The 21,706-nt window shown below is 42.6% G+C and overlaps 1 protein-coding gene across 1 annotated transcript in view; it reads left to right on the top strand.

The window, feature by feature from the left end:
• si:dkey-11f4.7 (piezo-type mechanosensitive ion channel component 2) overlaps positions 1–21,706 on the top strand; it is a 107,423-nt gene that overhangs the window by 10,913 nt on the left and 74,804 nt on the right. The window contains 8 exon segments of the mRNA XM_056268453.1: positions 1,597–1,692; positions 5,350–5,451; positions 6,426–6,471; positions 13,431–13,575; positions 13,826–14,045; positions 14,129–14,342; positions 18,343–18,508; positions 19,986–20,069. Coding sequence (XP_056124428.1) covers positions 1,597–1,692; positions 5,350–5,451; positions 6,426–6,471; positions 13,431–13,575; positions 13,826–14,045; positions 14,129–14,342; positions 18,343–18,508; positions 19,986–20,069 — 1,073 coding nt within the window.

Genomic DNA, 21,706 nt, shown 5'->3' on the forward strand with positions numbered 1-21,706 from the left:
AATGCTGAAATATAATTGGTCTTTAAATCAGGCTTTGGTCTTTCCACATTCAAGTAAATAGCAGTTACACATGCATCCTTATAAATAGGGGTGTAACGGTACATGTATTCGTATTGAACCGTTTCGGTTCGAGGCTTCCGGTTCGGTACGCATTCAAACCGAACGATTCCTTGGACCATTTTTCCTACCGACAAAATTCGCGCTGGCGCGGCCACCACAACGTTGCGCAACATCAAATGGCAAACGTAAAGAAAGCGGAACGAAACTGCGCTACTCATTATGTGCTTTATCAGTTCGGAGTTCGGACCAGCAACATCTGTGCAGCGCGAGCCGATCTTGATCAAGCGACACTGTCACAACACAGCGCTAAGAGATCCAGTAAAGAAAACATTTGAATTCGCCAATGAAGTAATAACATCGCTGCGAGATCTAGTGAGAAGCATTCACATTTCTCCGTTATTAACCGTAGATCTCTATTAGATCAAACAGCGCTGACGTGGACACCAGGAGAAATATTGTGCCGTGAATTAACTAAGTTAGTAATACTTTACGTCCACAGACCAACATTCACCATGGATTTAATATAGTAACACTAACTGTAACCAGTTTGGCTAGAATAGTGAAATGCTTTCAAGTACTTCACACATCTTTTTCCAGCACTTCAAAACTCAAATATTATATAAATAAATATATGGAGAGTTAAGATGCAAAAGCCTCTAAGTGCCATTTGAAATTTTCTTCTAGAATGATCATTTTTATGAAGCTTGTATATTTAAGTTCAGTAATTTCACTCAAATGACAATTAATAGGTAATCTTCATTGCCATTTAAGTGAAATTACTGAACTTAAATATACAAGCTTGATAAAAATAAAGAAAATTTCAAAAGGCTTTTGCATCTGAACTCTTCATATATTTAAATGTTATTTTTAATGTGATGACCAAAACATTATTTGTTCATCCTTCAAAGATGACACCCATTTATAAACCTGAAAGTTTCAAGATGTAGGAAAACTCACACTTATTTAAAAAATATTTTTTCTTTTAACAAATAGGAAATTTCTCTGGCATTTCTTACTTTTTGCTGTATCGAAAACGTACCGAACCGTGACTTTAAAACCGAGGTACGTACCGAACCGTGATTTTTGTGTACCGTTACACCCCTACTTATAAAGCATTGCTGTGCGATGGCGTTACCAAGATGTTCCTCAAACAAAACGACTTGAATTGAAAATCTTGCACCAGTGTATTTGGTGTTACAATAAATGTATGGAATATTATTACTCAAGTGTGTAAGTTAAATTAATTTAACATTTCGAAAGAATATATATTTTTTGTTCATAATTTGAACAAATATTTTCAAAGAGAAAGTATATTAATAAAATACCACATTGCATGCCGTTTCCTTTCATGTTTGGTTAAAATATGCTCTTGCCGATAAATAACTTGCATCTGGGAAATTATTTCTAGAATTTTGCCACTAAAAAAGCATGGTAGCAGAAAAAACATAGAATAATGATGCCAAATGATAACCCATGTATTCTTAAGTCTCTTATACTTTTTCCTTTACTTATACGGTATTATTTTTCTCCCCACAGCAATATCACTGAGGTACAATGGGCTGTCAGTCGTGTATCTGTTTTTCCTTCTGTCCGTGCCGCTGTTGCCCAGTCCAGACTTGGCTACTATGAAGGGTAAGTAAGAATCAGTAATGCTTTGTCTATACCAAGGTAATGTTTAAGGTAATTTACTGTAATATACTGTAATATTTTGTGACAGCTTTTCCTATAGATATGACAAAAGACAATCTGTAGTAGTGTATGTGTGTGTGTGCAGTATGTATATATATATAGTGGTGGCACACAGTGTATTTTTTTATGTTTGGTTGGTATTCTTCTCAATTCAGCAAACATTGTTAAAGGTCTAGCCATCTCATCAATGATGCATTACAATAATTCCAGAGAGTTGTGCTGTCAGCAGAGTCAAGCTACAGAGATTACCTGCAAGTGGACATTTGGTTGAGTGCTTTATAGATCCATATAATCCTGTCAGACATTTCTCACATATTTCCCTATATTTCCTCTGTCCTTGCTTTAAACTAATTTACACACACACATACACACACACTGTTTACTGTAAAATGTAAGTTAAGGATGGTATAATTGTATAAGGTCTCAGCTGAAAAAAAAGATGACAAAGCTTTTAGAAAAAAAAATAGGCAATCAGTAACACATTTGCTGCATCAGCTAAGTGTTTTCACAAATATAATTGATTTATTGCTAAATAATCAAAATCTAACACTTTATCCAACCAAGATGATACAGCATTCTCATTTCCCATACTTTTACAAGGACTAATGATGTTAAATATCCTGTGGGGGAAGTATCAAACAGTGACGATTAACAGACAGAATCAGCAGTGTTAAAAATTAATAAATAAATCCACAGTCAAGATGCATTTAGTGCATTAAATTCAAGATCCAACAAATCCAAGAAATGTTATCAAACACAATAAAAAACTTTGTGGTTTGTAATGTTTTTTTCTTTACGCTATTGCAAAAGCTGTTTTGTTCATTAAAAGACAGATATAGATAAGACATTTATTATTGATTTTATTACAGTACAATAGTATTACATTTATTACACTGCCCCGATATGCTGGGATATGTATTATTAAATATAGTTTTAGAATAAATTGTATTATAATAGATATGTATTAGTTTTATTTTGCAGAACAATAGTAAAATTACAGTACAAATATTGTTATGTCTGTCTTAATTTCACTAAGTACAAATAGCAATAGATGCTATATGGGTTTCTTTTGTAATTGTTTCTGGCTTCCCTTCGCAGAGTTATTTTCCCACTCTGCTTGATTTTCCATCTAGATCTGGCATAATCTGTTCATGAACTGTTGTGATACAGTAATTGTTCCTGTCAGCTATTGAAGTGAATGTAGTGAAGCAGGATATAGCCGTAAAAGTCAGAATCAACCTCGCTTTTATAGTGAACGCAAGGCATTCTGTTCCTTTTTAGAGAAAGACCACTAAATGTGTTATAGGTGGATTTTGTCATTTCCTCACCTGGCATGAAATGATTTTCAGCTGTACGAGAAAGACCCAACTCATCCCTGTGGGTCTAAAAAACGTTGTTTTTTTCTTTCGTTTTTTTAAACATTGTGTAATTTTTTTTATATTGACTGTCACACTCGTGTTCAGGCAGGAAGACGAAGACAGATCAAGATCAAAACACTCAAAATTTTATAATTCCTTAAGCAGGCAGACAACTGATAGGACACACAACTTAACGTAACGGTGATCGGACAGAGATGTGAGGGACCAACTTATATAGCAAACACAAATGAGGATGATTAATAAAACACAGCTGAACCAAATTACAGGTGACCATGGTAAAAAAAGAGTGTTGGGAAAACTGAACAAAAGAAAACATGTGACTAATGAAAACAAACTGAACATAAAAGTGACAGTAACCCTTTAACCCTAACTGCAACTAGTAAGTACATTTAGTGAATTAGTGGGTAACGCTTTAGATTACAGCCCGGAAAGTACTGTGTAATTAAGAGGAATTTACAGAGTAACTTTCAGTAATTATAGTGTACCTATAAAGTACTTACATGTAAGTATAAGGGAACAATATGTAAAGTTTGGGGAATAAAGGGGTAACAACCAGGAGATTTAAAACAATATTTAAACTGTAAGTATTATAGAACTAAGGGGAACTTATTCTACTATTATGATACAACAATCTTACATTTGGGAGCAATTTAGCGAGAACACACACTGCGTACCTTTTTGAAATAATTGTGTACCAATACATATTGTATAGGCTTTTTTTAAATCACAGGGTACATATCTATGCATTTATACTTTTTTTTTTATCGCAAAAGTGCAGATGTTTAAGTTTTGGCTTACATGTTTCAAGGCAAGAAAAGCTAAGACTATTGCATTTTTTTTAAATACTGGGAAATATATCTGGTTTCATGTGGTTACAGGGTAAGTGGTGCTTGTATAATAAATAAAGGTTTCCGAGTCAGTGATATAAGATTGTGTGCATGCATTTTTATTGTTACCCTGTAACTACATGAAACAAGAGTGTCTTTCCCCAATATTTAAGCAAACGTTGCAATAGTTTTCATTTTCAGTGCACTTTTGTTAAAAAGATTACATTATAAATGCATAGATATGTACCCTGTAATTTTTAAAAAGCTTTTACAGAATGTGGTTCACCATTATTTCAAAAAGGTACGCAGTATATGTTCTTGCTAAATTGCTCCCAAATGTAAGATTGTTATATCATAATAGTAGAATAAGTACCCCTTATTTCTATAATACTTATAAATAATTTTTTTATTCTCCTGGTTGTTACCCCTGTCACGATGTGGGTTTGTGTCCTGTCATGTTCTTTGGTTCCCTGTCTTGTTCATTAGTTTTCCCAGGTGTTTCTGATTTTCCCACGCCCCCTTGTTATCCTGTTAGTTTGTTTGTACTTGATTATTTAAGCCCTGTGTTTCTGCCCTGTCTTTGTGAGTTGTTATATGTTTCAGGATTAACGTGAGTGTTGGTTTCCCAGTGTAAAGATTCTTGTTCCACGTTCTGAGTCTCTGTTTGAGTTATAGTTTGTTTAAATAAAGCGTGTAAACTGCGTTTGGATCCAGCCTCCTATCTTCCTTCACCGCACCACGTTACAACCCCTTTATTCCCCAAACTTAAAATATTGTTCCCTTATACTTATATTGTAAGTACTTCATAGGTACATTATAATTACAGAAGGTTACGCTGTAAAATTGCTTTAATTACGCAGTACTTTCCGGGCTGTAATCTAAAGCGTTACCAATTAGTGTTACTCGGTACTTATTTGAGGAAGTGCAATGTAATCCTTATTAAAGTTACAAAAGTCACTTACAAAAGTGATTTTTTTTCTTCTGTACAAATGCTTTTACTTTTTCAGCTGTTAACGTTCACCTCAGACATAACCGACTATTTTTACTAGGACACTCATTATTGCTTTGACAGTTTTGTGTGAATGTGTCTGTTCAAGCACAAGAAGACGTGAAAGAGAGCTCAGTTTAGTATTCATGCACTGTATGAGACGCAGCTGTCTGGGCTCTACTAATGATTTGCTGGGCTATAATAATGAAATGAGCTCCCTTTTGTGTCTTCTTGCACTTGAATATTTAATTAGTCAAGGCTTAAACTTTCGTGATGATGCAGCTCTGTTGCGTCATTCACGTTCATGTTCTCACAATATTGTAATGTTAGAATTCACTGAAAGTTTTTAAGATCATATATCAAAATGAATTGACTGTTGCAAAATTGTTTCTGTTTGTATATGCAGGGAAAACTGGCCGTTTTCTTCGTGCTCTTTGCTCCACTGGAGTAATACTTTTGGCATTGCAGTGTGGGATGCAAATCACCTTCACATATATTCCCAAGGACGGTAAGATCTTTTCTTATTTGTGTAAGTATTGTTATTATTGCTTAAAAGTAGCTCACAGTTAAAAATATAAAAGTAATTGTGAAAGTTTAAGATAGGAGATAAAGTCAAACTGTGAACAGACAAAAGTTGACCAACCAAGTGTTATTTTAGTATTATTTATAAAGTATTTACATTTTTCAATTAGCTTTTATTTTATTTTTTTGTTTTACTTTTCATTTTAATTAAAATTCGAGTAATTTTGTTATATGCTGCCCTTTGTTTATTTTACAAAATATTTATTTTTAGCTTTATTTTATTTTTATTTCAGCATTGTTTAAAAGAAAATTATTTTTAATATTAATAAACTTTAGTTTTAGTTAAGAACAACACTAGACCAGCAAACACCACAATGCAAAAACAGCGAGGTCCTGAAGGTTTGCTTTGCATAACATTAGAAAGATCAAGCCGTTCCTAAACTGAGGATGCGGGACTATAGCAGTGCTCTTCTGTCTGGACTTCCAGCTTGTGCAATCAAACCTCTACAAATGACCTTGATCACAGCAGAAGCCTGGAGTACAGAAAGGCATTAAATTACTCGAATAATTATTCGCATTCACTGTTCCTCAGTGGTGGGCAGTCACTTGCAATATTCAAGAAATGTGACCACTTAATTGAATCCTGCTGATGTTGACTCAAAGAAAAAAATCTTCCTGTTCTTTCACTATGTCTTATTTTCTACACTATTCTAGCCTGTACAATTCTAGATTATATATATATATATATACAGTATGTGTGTCATTATCCCTTTACACAGGACAAGTGGTTAGGAGAATGAATGGATGAGTGTAAAGTCACGATTACAAGAAGTCCCTAATTACTTTACTTACTTTGAGGTGGAAAAGGGCTTCTATATTCATCAGCTTTTGAAAAGTTGTCAAGTTTTCTATTTACCCTAAATTATCTATGCATAATGATGTGTGCTTTTTATTCATCAGTGACTGGGCCATGGGACAACATCTACTTTCACCTCGGCATTGTCAGGTATGAAACATGAATTCTTTCAATTTCAAAATCAATTTTATTTAAGTCTGGCATTCAAAATGCTAAATAACTGTGCTAAGTATAATATAATTTTTCAAAACCAGCAAAAATATCAACATTTTTTCCCCCTCTTTTTTTTCCTCTCAACCTCTTTTTTCAAAGTAAGGAAACGTCTCTGGTTATGCATGAAACCTCAGTTCCATGAGATGAAGGGAACAAGACAATTGGTGAATTCAGATCCACATAATAGCATACTACTCCTATTTCTTTCCTAAAAATATATAATTTATTTATTTGTATTTGTATTTGCCAGAGAATCAGGTCAACAATCCAGTGTAGACATTGTTTAAAGATGTGCAGTATACCTTGATTTTTTTTTCTTAATAAATTTGAACAAGCACTTCACCACAGAGTTTAGAAACATGAGAATGCAGTGTTTAAACGAGTGATTCCTCCGAGCTAAAAGGGAGAAGCCTGTTGTAACGCTTGGTTCCCAAATGAGGACAAATATGAATCAGATTCAAATAACAAGAGGATTTATTCCAAACGTGATAAGCCAACATACAAAACAGTGTGCATATAACACAAACAATAACCGACAATGAACACTAGACAGAGAGAAACTTAAATACAAAGATGAATTAGGGAAGACAAGGTGACAAGGGTGAAAAACATTTGACGTTGTAGCTCCTCCTGTGCTCAGAAACACTGTAATCATGTGCTGCAAACACCAAGACATCCACTCGTTTACATCACCCACTCTTTACGGATGACAAAGCAAACGGTAGTGTGCGTTATGATCAGAAAACATCACAGTCACGTCACGCAGAGACGGCTTTTAAAAACTTCCACTTTGAAACCCATTTTTAAAAGTTAGCGTTTTCAGGCACCCAAAGCGCCATTGTCATGTAAATGAACGTCCAAAACCCATAAAAAGTTTTAGGTTTTTAGTTGAAAACGGTGTTGTGTAAACAGCCACTGAATGGGCTGAATGACTGCTTACAAGATTGAAGACTTGTGATTCTGATGAGATAGAACGGTTAAGATTGAAATGTGGACACATGCTGCTGTCCCGAGAACTTTGGTTGAACACCTCCACAATGGTTGCATAGGTGCACTGGAACAATCCTTCCTAAAACGCATTAAACTTTAGTTTACAAAGACGTGAAACTCACCGAGTGGTCTGGGGTGTTCACTGATATGCTCACACAAAAATCGCTGCAAAAGATGCTTTCCAACAGGTGTTTTACCATTCGTTGTAAAACTGTGGACCTATTTTTCCAAACGCCTCACACCCGCACATTCTTCCGTTGAGAGCTTGAATAATAGACACTCCAGCCCAGTTGGTGGCGATAATGCCAATTGCAAGCAAACCACTGGCATTTCATTGAATACACAGAAGAAGCAGAAGAATAGAAACAACCCCATTTCCATTTCCGGCCGGGGAGTAATACCGTATGTAACAAAGTTCGTCTTTATGGAGGAAGAAGGAGACAGGGTCGGCGAGACTGGGACTCGTACGTTTTTATTTTTCAACAAAAATAATAAATCGGGCGCACACAGCGCATTCACCGTAGTCCTACTACAGCAACACAATATTTCCAATAACAACTCTTCCCACGCTGGTTCAGCTTCAACGTCCTCCACAGCTTTAGATAAACTCCTTCCACGCTGCTTTCAGCTGTCCCAGTTTCCACACTGTTCACGCACGAGTCGCCAGTCCTCCTCTCTCCCTTCATTCTCTCACTTTGTGGTTTTTATCCGTCTCCCCACGCCAATCACTGCAATCAGACACAGGTGTTTATCATTTGCACTTGACCCACTTACTCACCGCCGCGCCCTCTGACTTGTCTCTCACTACAGACGGCGCTAAAACCACGCCCCCCTCATCACATACCCCCACCGCCCGACTCAGGCCGGGGAACCGTCCGGCCTGCAGCCCCCGGGTGATCCGCGCGTTGGTATCTTTCATGCGGTGGAGCCACTGAAGGGGAGCGTGGTCCGAACACAGGGTGAACTCTCGGCCCAGGAGGTAGTATCGGAGGGTGAGGACAGCCCAACGGATGGCCAAACACTCCTTTTCTATGGTGCTGTACATCGTCTCTCTTGGAAAGCTTCCGACTGATGTACAGCACCGGCCGTTCCTCCCCCTCCACCTCCTGGGACAGGACCGCGCCCAAACCCCTGTCCGAGGCATCCGTCTGTAGGACAAAAGGGAGAGAAAAGTCAGGAGCATGCAAAAGCGGTCCGCCGCACAGAGCAGCCTTTATGTTGGTAAAAGCCTGCTGGCATTGCTCCGTCCACTGAACCGTATCTGGAGCGCCCTTTTTAGTTAGATCAGTCAGCGGGCTAGCGAGGTCCGAATAATTGGGAACAAACCGTCTATAGTATCCCGCTAGCCCCAGGAACTGTCTAACCTCCTTTTTGGTCTTAGGACTCGGACAGGTCGCAACCGCAGCAGTCTTATCAATTTGCCCAGATACCTTACTTCAACCCGCCCAATTGCACACTTCTTCGGGTTGGCTGTGAGCCCAGCTCTTCTCAGCGTTTTCAGAACAGCACGCAGATACTGCATATGACGCTGCCAAACATTACTATAAATAATGATGTCATCTAAATAAGCAGCGGCATATGCAGCATGCGGCCGGAGAATTCGGTCCATTAAACGCTGAAAAGTCGCCGGTGCCCCAAACAACCCGAACGGAAGTGTGACAAATTGGTGCAATCCGAACGGCGTGGTAAAAGCTGTTTTTTCTTTAGATATTGGAGATAAGGGGATCTGCCAATAACCTTTTGTTAAGTCCAGCGTCGAATAAAAGCGAGCAGAACCAAGCCGATCAAGCAACTCGTCAATCCTGGGCATTGGATACGCATCAAACTTAGACACCGCGTTCACCTTCCTATAATCCACACAGAACCGAATCGAACCGTCAGGTTTGGGTACCAAAACGATCGGGCTCGCCCAGTCACTGTTGGACTCTTCTATGACCCCCATGTCCAGCATTGTCTCTAATTCGGCCTGAACGGTTTTCTTTTTGTGTTCAGGTAAACGATACGGGCGGCAACGTACCACGACCCCCGGATCTGTCTCAACGTGGTGCTGAATGAGGTTCGTTCGACCAGGCAGGGGCGAGAACACATCGGCAAATTCTGCCTGTAAGGTTGTGATGTCAGTGAGCTGCGAGGGCGAGAGGTGATCACCAGAGGGAGCCAGAGCGAATGACTGGGATTTGATATTCGCTTCTGGCCCGAGATCCTCCTCTCCAGTCACCACCGTCGCCAGCATCACTGCGTCAGCCTCAACCCATTTTTTAAGCAGGTTGAGGTGGTAAATCTGACGTCCCCCACCCTGATCCGATCGAATTACCTCATAGTTGAGATCACCAACTCGCCGTGTGACCTCAAAAGGCCCTTGCCACTTTGCGAGTAATTTCGAACTGGACGTGGGAAGTAATACAAGTACTTTATCTCCCGGTGCGAATTGACGAAGTTTAGTCCCCCTATCGTATTGCTGTCTCTGTCTGTCCTGGGCCTGTAACAAATTCTCCAAAGAGAGCCGCCCCAATGTGTGGAGTTTTGTTCTCAGGTCCAGGACATACTGAATTTCGTTCTTACTAGCGGACGGTCCGTCCTCCCAAACCTCCCTCAGTACATCCAACACCCCACGGGGCTGGCGACCGAAAAGAAGTTCGAAGGGGGAAAACCCCGTGGAGGCTTGGGGAACCTCGCGTACAGCAAACAGAAGGGGTTCCAACCATTTATCCCAATTTTTGGCGTCTTCGTGAACGAACTTACGAATCATGGTTTTCAACGTACGATTAAACCGTTCGACCAGGCCGTCCGTTTGTGGGTGATAGACGCTGGTGCGAATCGATTTAATGCCCAACAATTCGTAAAGCTCGCGAACCGTTCGTGACATAAACGCCGTGCCTTGATCGGTGAGGATCTCTTTAGGGATCCCCACCCGGGAGATTAAAGAAAACAGCGCGCTTGCCACACTCTTAGCGGAGATATTGCGAAGCGGGACTGCTTCCGGGTATCGTGTTGCGTAATCTACCAAGACTAACGCAAAACGATGCCCTCGTGCTGACCGTTCTAATGGCCTGATGAGGTCCATACCAATTCGTTCGAAGGGGACCTGCATCAGCGGAAGGGGGCACAAGGGTGCTTTTGGGTTGGCCGGTGGATTAACCAACTGACATTCACGACAAGACGCGCACCACCTGCGCACGTTCTCGTGAATGCCCGGCAAAAAGAATCGGGCCATGAGACGGTTTAGTGTCGCCGTTTGCCCCAAATGACCGGCCATCGGATTACAGTGAGCCGCCTGGAAAAGCATTTCCCGACGGCTCTTTGGTACTAACAACTGGGTTGTATCCTCCTTTGTCTGGGCGTCTTGGGTCACCCGATACAACCTATCTTTGAGCACACAAAAATAGGGGTAAGAGAGCGGTTGCTCCGGGTGGAGTAGCTGACCGTCGATGGAACGGACCTGGTCAAACGCGCGTTTTAGCGTCTCATCCTGGGACTGCTCTAGGGGAAAATCATCGCGCTCGGAGAGGATATTTCCCTCCAAAGTGCTCTCTTCCCCTACAGCAGTACCCAGAGGCCCCGGTACAGCATCCCCCACCTGAACCACCGCTGTCTTCCCCTGGTGCTTCTTTTCCCAAGAGACATCCGCACATAAAACCCCCAATAATTTCTTGAAACCAGGCCAATCCGTTCCCAAGATTAGCGGATGCCGGAGGTGCGGGTTAACTGCAACTTCCACACTATGTTTTTGTCCCCTAAATAGAATTTCTACCGACATTAAGGGATAACTCACCACCACCCCGTGCACACACCGCACCTTAACCACGCGGCTGTTATCCAATGCCCCAGATCGAACCAGGCTTTGATGAATAGAGGTTTGGTTGCATCCTGAATCCACCAAAGCCTGATAAGTACCCCCCTTTATACTCACTGGTATTTGGTACGGGCCGGCTTGATCGGGGGCGGCCTTTGGCGCGTCGGGGACCCGAACCAGTGTCCCCACCTCCATCACCGGGCACCGGTCGATGAAGTGGCCCGGGTCCCCACAGCGCCAACAGGCCGGCCCAGGTTTTACCGCTGTTCCAGCGGCAGGAATTGGGCCAAGGGATTGACGTGGGGAGAGAGGTGCCAGCTGCGCCAGGGTGGAAAGTTCCCCAGCCGGTGTCCCCCTCGTCGCCGTCCTCCCGGCCGCGCCATTGTCACCGGACCACCCAGACCTCCACCTCGGCGCTGGTCTGGGTGCGAAGCCTCCTCGCGACCTAGGAAGGGGGACAGGCTTAGTAGAAAGGGAGGGGGTAGAGGCCGGGGAAGAGAGAGAGAGAGAGAGAGGGGGAGAGAGAGACAGATGGAAGGGTTTCGCCGACCCCAGAGCACGCCACCATGTGATCCTCCGCCAGTTGGATGGCCTGGTCCAGCGACGTCGGGCGGTGGCACTGGACCCACTGTGCAGTTTTCTTGGGGAGCTTCACTATAAACTGTTCCAGTACCACCTGGTCGATAATCTGCTCGACGTCGCTTCCCCCGGCCATCAGCCATTTGCGGCAGGAGTCCCGGAGCTGTTGCGCCATCACGAAGGGCCGGCCGGACTCGTCGAGTGTCAGAGACCTGAAGCGCTGGCGATGCTGTTCCGTGGTCCGACCGACCCGTTGCAGGATGGCGCGCCGTAGGTCTTGATAGACCAGGAGACTCGCGACTGGCAGCTGGTGGGCGGCAACCTGCGACTCCCCTGACAGCAGCGGGATGAGACGCAGTGGCCAGTCTGCCCTGGGCCAGCCCCGGGTCTCGGCCATCCTTTCGAAGAGGTCCAAGAACGCCTCCGGGTCATCAGCTGGACCCATCTTCGACAAGGTGAGCGGCGAGGCCGAGTCTGATGTTGGAGGGGGGCTGGCCGGAGTCTCCCGGTCCAGACAGCTCCGGAACAACTTGCGGTCTTCCTGTTGCCCTTGGAGCAGCGCCTGAAAGCGCCGCTCATGCTCCTCCTTAACGCTCAGGAGGGCCTGATGTTGGTCTCTTTGAAGAGCCGCGAGTGACTGGATGATGTCCGCAAACGGCGTTCCTGACGGGTTCTGCATGGCGGCGGCCGATCTCCTTCTTCCCGGGTTTCGGCACCAGTGTAACAAAGTTCGTCTTTATGGAGGAAGAAGGAGACAGGGTCGGCGAGACTGGGACTCGTACGTTTTTATTTTTCAACAAAAATAATAAATCGGGCGCACACAGCGCATTCACCGTAGTCCTACTACAGCAACACAATATTTCCAATAACAACTCTTCCCACGCTGGTTCAGCTTCAACGTCCTCCACAGCTTTAGATAAACTCCTTCCACGCTGCTTTCAGCTGTCCCAGTTTCCACACTGTTCACGCACGAGTCGCCAGTCCTCCTCTCTCCCTTCATTCTCTCACTTTGTGGTTTTTATCCGTCTCCCCACGCCAATCACTGCAATCAGACACAGGTGTTTATCATTTGCACTTGACCCACTTACTCACCGCCGCGCCCTCTGACTTGTCTCTCACTACAGACGGCGCTAAAACCACGCCCCCCTCATCACACCGTACCTCACAGCACATCCAATACAAGTCAATGGAGTTGGACAAAGACTACGATAAAACCTGTTGCAAAGCATCTTTTGCAGGGATTTTTGTGTGAGCATATCAGTGAACACCCCTGACCACTCGGTGAGTTTCATGTCTTTGTAAACGAAAGTTTAATGCGTTTTATGAAGGATTGTTCCAGTGCTACCACAGAAACCGAAAATTCTCGGGCCAGCAGCATGTGTCCAAATTTCAATCTTAACCGTTCTATCTCATCAGAAACGATCTTAAAACAGGGCTTCAAGTGTAAAATACTGAACTTGTCCTTTAAGCAGAAAACCATGCATCCCATATTTGCTTTTTGTAAGTGAAACTTTTTTTTTTTAACTCTTTCCAGGTTTAGCGATGTGGACACACTTAACATAATACGTCTGCTAATGCCAGATTTTGCTGTCTTCCTGTCTACACTGTTCATCATTCGCCGGTGTAAGCCCAAGAAGCCACATCACAGTGAAAACACCCGGCAGCTCTTCGAGACTGAGGTAATGAGCAGCTAGTCTTGTTATTGTAGAGCGGTTCTGCTCAGTCCTTCTGCTGCAGGTCCAGCTTTCTGTGAGTCAAATCAAACACACCTGGGCCAGTTGATCAAGGAGTCTGGGTCCAAAATGTACTGGCTACTTTGTGTTGTAACATAAATGATTATAAGGAATAATGTTTTTTTTTTTTTTGCTGTATTTATTTTATTTCCATTTTTAGTGTTGGCTGCTTTTGTCATGTGTCCTTATTTGACAGGGTTCCGGAGAAGAGATTTCAGACTCAGAATATGAAGGGGAGAGTGGAATGTCTGAGGGTTCCTCTTTTGACACCTCTGTTGAGAGCCACACCGCTCCTGCCTCCTCTCCCGACGTTCTGCAGAAACTCATCATATTTATGACTGGTCTGATACTCCTCATGTCTTCTGTAATGAACACTGCTGGAAAAGTTTTAGTTACTGTTCTATTAGGACTGGCAGGTAATGCATATAGAGATGAGTGTGTGCATGCATTCTGGAAAATTATCTATAGATGCAGTCAATGATGTTTCATATTTTGACAGGTATAACGTTTCCCTCCCTGACGTCAGCACTGTATTTCATGGTGTTTCTTGGCCTTGTGTGGTGCTGGGTATTGGACTACACCATCTCTCTGCTGCACTACAGCTCTTTGTGTGTAATGATGACCATCTTCAGTGGAGGACACATCCTTATCATCTACCTCTACCAGCTGCCCCTCTTCCAACAGCTCATTCCTCCACAGGATGACTTTGCCAGGTGCAGTTCCCCAGACAGCCACACCAGTGGAATCCACATATTCCAGATGTTCCAGATCTGGGCCGACACTATGTTGATGTCTGGGTCAGATCTTTACTAAGTAAACCAATATCATTCAGTAAAAGCCATTGTTATTGACATCAAGCATGCTGTACAAGTATGTTTTACTATGAAAAAGCATAATCAACAAGTCACAAACATTACACACATGATATACAGTGGGATTTAAATCTTACACTTATCAGAGTGGTCTTATTTAATTCCTTCTTTCTTTATATTATACCACACTACTTTTAATAGCTTACTCTTTCACCTCTTTCCGAAAAAGCTTCTTTGTTGTCTTGTTAAATTGTCCAGGGATTCAAAACTGGTGTAGTGTTCTTCATGAGCATGTTCATGAGCATGTTTTTGCACAGCTAAAATAACTGGAAACATCTGACATGAAACTGCATATTCAAGGGAAAAATGTCTGGTCCGACTTTTACGATAAAAATAAGATGGATCAGAACAATCTGAGGAGATATTAGGTTTTTCTGAGTCGACTTGGATTCCCACTAGATGGAATCGACTCTATTTCCTCTATCTAATTCAAGTTCAAACAAGGTCAGCAATAAGAATACAAGATTGCATCATTATTACACACTAAATGAAGACTCAGGAGGCACAGCGGGATCCATGAGCTGAGTATTTATTTGGCAAATACGAAGACAGGGTCGGAAGACAGATGAGGTTCAATCCATGGGCGTCGGAACCATTGTATATGGGTGGGACAAGACCCACCCACTTTTTAAGACCAATGATATCATGGACCCACTCACTTTTACTGTCTCTAATTCAGCGCATATGTCTGTTCGCATTCCGGAGCGCCGTCATTCAAATCCATTCCACTTAGAGGAATGCCCTGATAAACTGAATCGCTGCATTATATTATTTCTCAACGACCCGCAACTGACGAAATTAACTGCCCGCTGTACCCTTTCAGTCAAAATATTGCGTTGCAAACATCAATAACAGCTTTAAGTTGTCAATGCTGGCAAATGACCATGGTATCAGCAGTGGGATAATCCATGGATATCTGTGCATTTAATGCACGACGTGAAGCGGAGTTTAGTTTACTTGTTTAATTAAAAGGCACCAGAATACATGAAATGGCATTTACTCCAGTGACATTTTTCTGGGGGAGGACCCACCCACTTTTTTTTATCTTCCGACGCCCATGGTTCAATCCAGTAAGACAGTCCAACCAGGCAAACAATCCAAATGAACAGGAAAAGGGGTAAACACAAGTGAAGCAAGGTCAAACATGGATATATCCGCAGTGGAAATAAAGCTTAGTAATGCACTAACAAGATACAAGACTCCACAAAGTAAAAGGGGAGGTCCAGGCCCTTATATGTGGTACAGCTCAGCCGATGGTTCCCTCATGTGGTGAGTTGGTGTAAAAAATGTTAATGACAGGGTTTAGCGAGGATGTAACTGAAGGCTATTCTTTTTTTCTCCAAATGAAGCCTAAAACTTCCTTTATTAAAACAACACACTTTTAGCATGACAGTTTAGTCCGGATGACATTACCTTGAAATGATGAGTAGACCTAGTTGTAGGCCTAATAGGAAACTATCGTTTCCTAATTGTTGCCAATACAGAGTGTAAAAGAGGGAAAAGTCATGAATAACAAAACTTGGGTGGCACCGGCTGTTCAGTGGCCCAAGGCGGGGCCGGCGGTTCAGGGGCCCAGAGGGGTGCTTGCGGTTCAGAGGACCAGGGTGGAGCCTGCAACTCGGGAGACCAGGGCGTAGCCGGCAACTCGGGAGATCCGGGAGGATACGATTCGTGGCCTTTCCCAGGGACCCATGCTCTGCTATGCTACTATGGCAGTGGGCATATAACCCCCCCACCACATTTTATTTTGGGAGAGCTAGGTGTTTGTAGGCCAGGAGGAATTCTGAGGCAAGCTTGTGGGCTGGAGCGGGCTCAGGGACTGGAGTCAATTTCGGACTCTTGAAGGGGACAAGAGTCGTCTCGAGACTCTGGACAGGGACTGGAGTCATCTCGGGACTCTGGACGGGGACTGGAGTCGTCTTGGCTGACATCATCTTGGCGGGCATCTTGGCCGAGGGCTCAGAAGCGGCGGCGGTGGCCATCTTGGCCGAGGGTTCAGAAGTGGCGGCTGCAATCTTGGCCGAGGGCTCAGGTGTGGTGGCGGCGGCCATCTTGACCGAGGGCTCAGGCGTGGTGGCGGCCATCTTGACTGAGGGCTCAGTCTTGGGACGAGATTCGGGAATGCTGGCCATCTTGAGACAAGATTCGGGAATGGCGGCCATGACGGGACGAGACTCGGGAATAGCAGACATAATGGGATGAGACTCTGGAAGGGTGGTGTGGGGTTACAAATTTAAGAATCTTTTTAAGATCTGCTCATCCTACGTCTTACATAACATCATATGAAAAACTAAGGTGAACTACACTGTATTGGGCATGTAAGGTGAATATCAATTCACTGATTAGATTCAATATAGTTTCCAGTAAGGTTTTTTTTTTTGTCAGTCTTTGATCTTCCTACTGAGAGTCAAACTATGTGAATGTTTACATAGTCTTAGTTCGTGTGACCATGTGATGTTTAGACAATTTGGGGGGTACCATTATCTTCAGTCTGGGGGTAATTGCCTGTATTGTCTTTAGATGATTCAAATTAATGGTCACCTTTAAGGCTGTGTGTAAGGTCAACACTTATAAAGACTGCCCACTGAATGCCTATAAAATACCATGTGAAGTTCCTTAGTCAGACTTTATAACTGCAGCTACCAATAGCTCGTGTTCTCAATAAAGAATCCTGCTGAAGATACAACCGAGTCTCCTGGTCTTCGCTTCTGAGTTTCCTACAGCAGCCATGACTGGACAAGACACTGGAAGGGTGGCCACGACATGACGAGACTCTGGAACGGACTCGGTTTCACGTTCGCTGGAAAGGCCGATGTGAACTGTGACCCACAGGTAGCCAGCACCCACTCCAAAAATGCAGCAAAATTTTCACGAGGTCCGACACCAGACAAGCGTTAAGGCTTGTGAGGAAAAAGACACTCAATGATCAATCGGGGAAGGAGGTAAGGCACACCAGGTCGAGGAACGCAACGGTGTGAGCCTCAAGGGAAAGCTTGTCCTGATCCAGACATCGTAAATGCACTGCTGGTCGATCCATCTTTAAGTGGTCTGTCGTTTTGTCACGGGTCTGGTTGCAGCTAAGAGGAAACAGCATCTATATGCAGCAGTCTTCATTAATCATAAACTCAAACTTACAAAGATACTCAGGACATAACAACCAGCCTAACAGCGACGACGACAGACAACTAGAAAGGATTAAACTCTGGCTATAATACACCGGCAACAGAAAGGAACTGATTAGACTGATTAACAAGACACACCTGAACTCAACTAACACAATCAGTAACCATTCGTTAATGTGAACGCTGTCATGTGGACCTGGGTGGGCACTGTGGTACCGAACCCAAGACTACCTGGAGGAGGTGGTCTGAGTTCAGTTGCTCCCAAACCGTGCCGCAGTTCGAGTGTATGTGAAAACAACACAGACTCGGGTGCGCACTTGTTCAGGAAGTAAAGTATCCTGCGCATGCTTTTTAACTGATTATGATGTATTTAGTTAAATAAAACACATGTAAGGGATGATAGTGTTGATGATTTACCTTGGATACGAGAAAGAGTGAGTCTGAAGACATAAGATGCATGCAAACGCACCAGAGTTCGATAGAATCAAGTTGAGTGTGAAACCAGACCAACGCTGTCGTGAACAATCACGCCCGGGTTCGGACCGCAGCTAATGAGCCCAGTGTTGAAAGCACCCTTAAACATGAACAGAACTCAAAACGTGACACCAGTAGAGTCCCAAAGTCTTGCAGGGTCAAGGCACATTGAAGCTGTTGGTCCAACACCTTACCAAAACACATTCAGCATCTGTTTGCATCTAATATCTATGTCTGTTTTCCAGGTTGTTTGGTTTGACAGCGCTCATCCAGACCAACATGTCAGAACCGTATATCCTGGCTCTGCATGAAGATGGCAGCTGGCCTGCAATAATGAACCCACTAATGCTCCTACTGCTGTATTTTTCAGTAATGAGTTTACTACAAAAGTGGAATCAATCTGTCGAGGAGGTACTGTAATGCACTTCACACATGCACAGACATGAGGCAAAAAAAAAAAAAAAAAAAAGTTTCTATGTGGCGTGGTGTCTAAATCTTCTTCTGGAGGGCTACCATCACCTTCTGCAGAGTTTAACATCAGATAAGTGCATACGCCATACAGTATATATATATATATATATATATATATATATATATATATATATATATACGTTTCCGTCTGCAAGCTGAATGAGGATTAGGGGTATTTCACCCTCATCACTCTCTCGCTATACATTTCAGGAAGTGCTTGCACGTTCTCCTGGAAGCTAGACCTTTATCTCCTACCTTACTTAAACACATCTGAACCAACTAATAAAAATATTCAATATAACTAGAAACTTCCAGGCAGGTGTGTTAGGGCAAGTTGAAACTGAACTCTGCAGGAAAGTGACCCTCCTACAGCATGATTGAAACACTTCTAGGACAGTGATTTCAATCCGTGGTCCAACCCCAACATTGCACATTTTTGATGTCTCTCTTATCTGACACACTAATTTGAGGTCTTGGAGTTTGCTAACGAGCTGATAAGGTGTATCAGTTTTACCTCACACAAGACCCCAGTTATGTTGGAGTTTCACAGGTGGCACCAAATTAATATTGTGAGTTTTGGTCACACCACTTAATGTGAGTGTAAAATTGTGAGATGACCTCTTAAGCCTGGTTTATACTCACTGCTTCTGCATAAGCACAAAGGTGCTTATAAAAAAATACGTCATTTCAGTGTAGGCAATTGTGTACGTCGAGTTCCTAAGACCCCATGTGGCCCACTATTTCTTTGAATAAAAATGAAATGGATGTGTTGTAGTTTACATCATTTTAAAGGATTTTAAACATGGTTATGAATAGATTTAGATGGATTCGTGTGGCCTCTAATTTTTTAAGCCACCACTGCTGCATCTAAAAGGATTTTTATGGTTATATGGGTGATAACCTTAGGGATAAGTCTCAATATGGGTGCAGGGCAGAAATTGCCTGTGGATCAATGAAAAGTCCAACGTTTGAGGTGTCTGTCAGTTGTCTTAGCATCCTTATCTGATAATGTTGGACAATCCAATCGAAATGTAGCAAACCTTTCTTCACTGTTGCAGTCAGAGAGGGAGCCCTATCATTAAACTGGGCCCTAGAATGTGCTTTTTGCTACACAGGTGTGTTTATCGATTAGGGAGACATCTAAAATGTTCAGTGCTGGGGCACTTCAGGACCAGGGTTGGGAACCACTGCTCTAACATATCCAAAATGCTGCTACCTAACTTGTTTTTAACACCTCGCAATCCTGTAATCGAATCTTACTTATATTACTGCAGTCACTACTGCTACTTAATGCAACTGAGTAAAACTATTTTATTTTGCACTCCAAAAGAATTGCTGAAAACACTGGAAAAAAGGCAATTGTGTACATGTTTGTCTATTTATCTGCATTTGTAACCCGAATATATACCATGCTCAGGAAAATGTTGAAAACTATTCTGAAGACTCCAGCATCCAATCAAGCTTTTCCAAAATTCACCATTTCCAGCCTGAAAGAAAAGAGGTAAGATATCATTTATCAATAGAAATAAAAATAATTGCTCTCATGAAGTCTCTGTAAAGACTATCCATTTTGAGCACACACAGCAAATTGTGCACTCGCCACTATATTCACAGGACAGGTTCCAGGACCAGCGATGGGGAACACTGCCATTAGGTGATGATCACGAGCAATAGACCCTTATTATTTACATGGTTAATAAAGCAGGGAAGGTTTGTTTCTTTCTTAAGCCTTTGTGATTCCCATGCCACATGGCAGTCGGGGAGGGGCCGAAGCATGCCGCCGTTTTAAAAGTTTTAAAGGGGACTAATTCATGAATTTGTGAACATATTATGGAGCTAATCAGAATTTTTGGGTAGAAATTTAAGGGGGGCTGACGCCCATCTAAAAATGGCCTAGCGATGCCCCTGACACACCACCACTTTCTGAGCAGGTGGGGACTGTGTGGAGCAAGAAAGAAGACATTGTTCAGCAGTGGACTGGAGGACAACATAAACATGTTGGGCCTACGTGAGGCTGCAGGGGAGTTGTGTGTGGGATTACGGCTATCGATCACATAGAGCTTACAGGAGGGGGCAGGATATATATGTCTGGGGTTTTTTTTCTGGCGCAAGTCCATTTGTGAGGCACCTTGTGCTCTAGGTCTATGTATGGTGTTAAGTGGTCCATGTTTACTTTTCGTAAAAAAGGTGAAAGGGCTCAGCCTGGTATTTTAAATTTTCCTCCATTTTTTGCCCCTGGTCTACAATGTCCCCAACTTGCCACCTTGACCCCTTTGAGCCTTCCTCTTCCTCATTTTTTTCATGACCTCTTTGCAATTTCCAGGACAGTATCATGTACTTTTGACAGGTGGTTATCTTGGCCAGCTTTTACCCAAGACAAAAACAAACATATCCCAAATCAGTTACACCCGCTTCGAAATATGGAGTGCATACATTAGTGAGTAGTGATATTCAGCTGACTCTCATACGAAAAGTAAAGTGCACTTTCACAGTCCCTGCATCTCAGTGTCCATACTATCCATCCTAAATAGTATGTGAGATTAGAATAAATGTGTGACAAAGCATAGTATGTTGAAAAGAGTATGCCAGAATGCCCCGGATGATCTACTATTTCCAGTGGATTTTCGTAGTGTGGATCCGTGCTCACTATAAAGGCTAATATTACCCACAACCCATTGCGCTTTGGAGGAGGAACTACAAACACGAGTAAAAAGTGTCAAAAAACAACAAAACATGGCGGATATGCGCGACCGATGGTGAAAGGTTTAGATAAAGGTTTGAGTGACTAATCAAAGTTTAACCTAATATATATATATATTTTAATTATTATAAAGATCCGTTTGGCTATTGACTTTTAAATCCATTATTATGTATTAATATGAGGCGAAATCTCAGACCCGTGACTGGCAGAACAATGTGCTACTCCATTTTTGTCCGATACGGTAGGAAATGAAATGAAATGAAATGTGGAGGATTTAATCTTTGACAAGATGATTGACAGGTCAGTTTACTGTGACAGAATGCAACAGAGAGCAACCGCTAAAGAGGCAATCGTATGTGTTAGTATGTCCCAAATCTTTGTGTACTCTTTTGCTACACACTCAAAAGTATCTACTTTTTCTTCACAAAATGAGTACA

This window comes from Rhinichthys klamathensis, unplaced genomic scaffold (assembly GCF_029890125.1).
Source record: "Rhinichthys klamathensis goyatoka isolate OS25496 unplaced genomic scaffold, OSU_Roscu_1.1 h1tg000272l_1, whole genome shotgun sequence".
In the NCBI taxonomy this organism is placed as follows: Eukaryota; Metazoa; Chordata; class Actinopteri; order Cypriniformes; family Leuciscidae; genus Rhinichthys; species Rhinichthys klamathensis.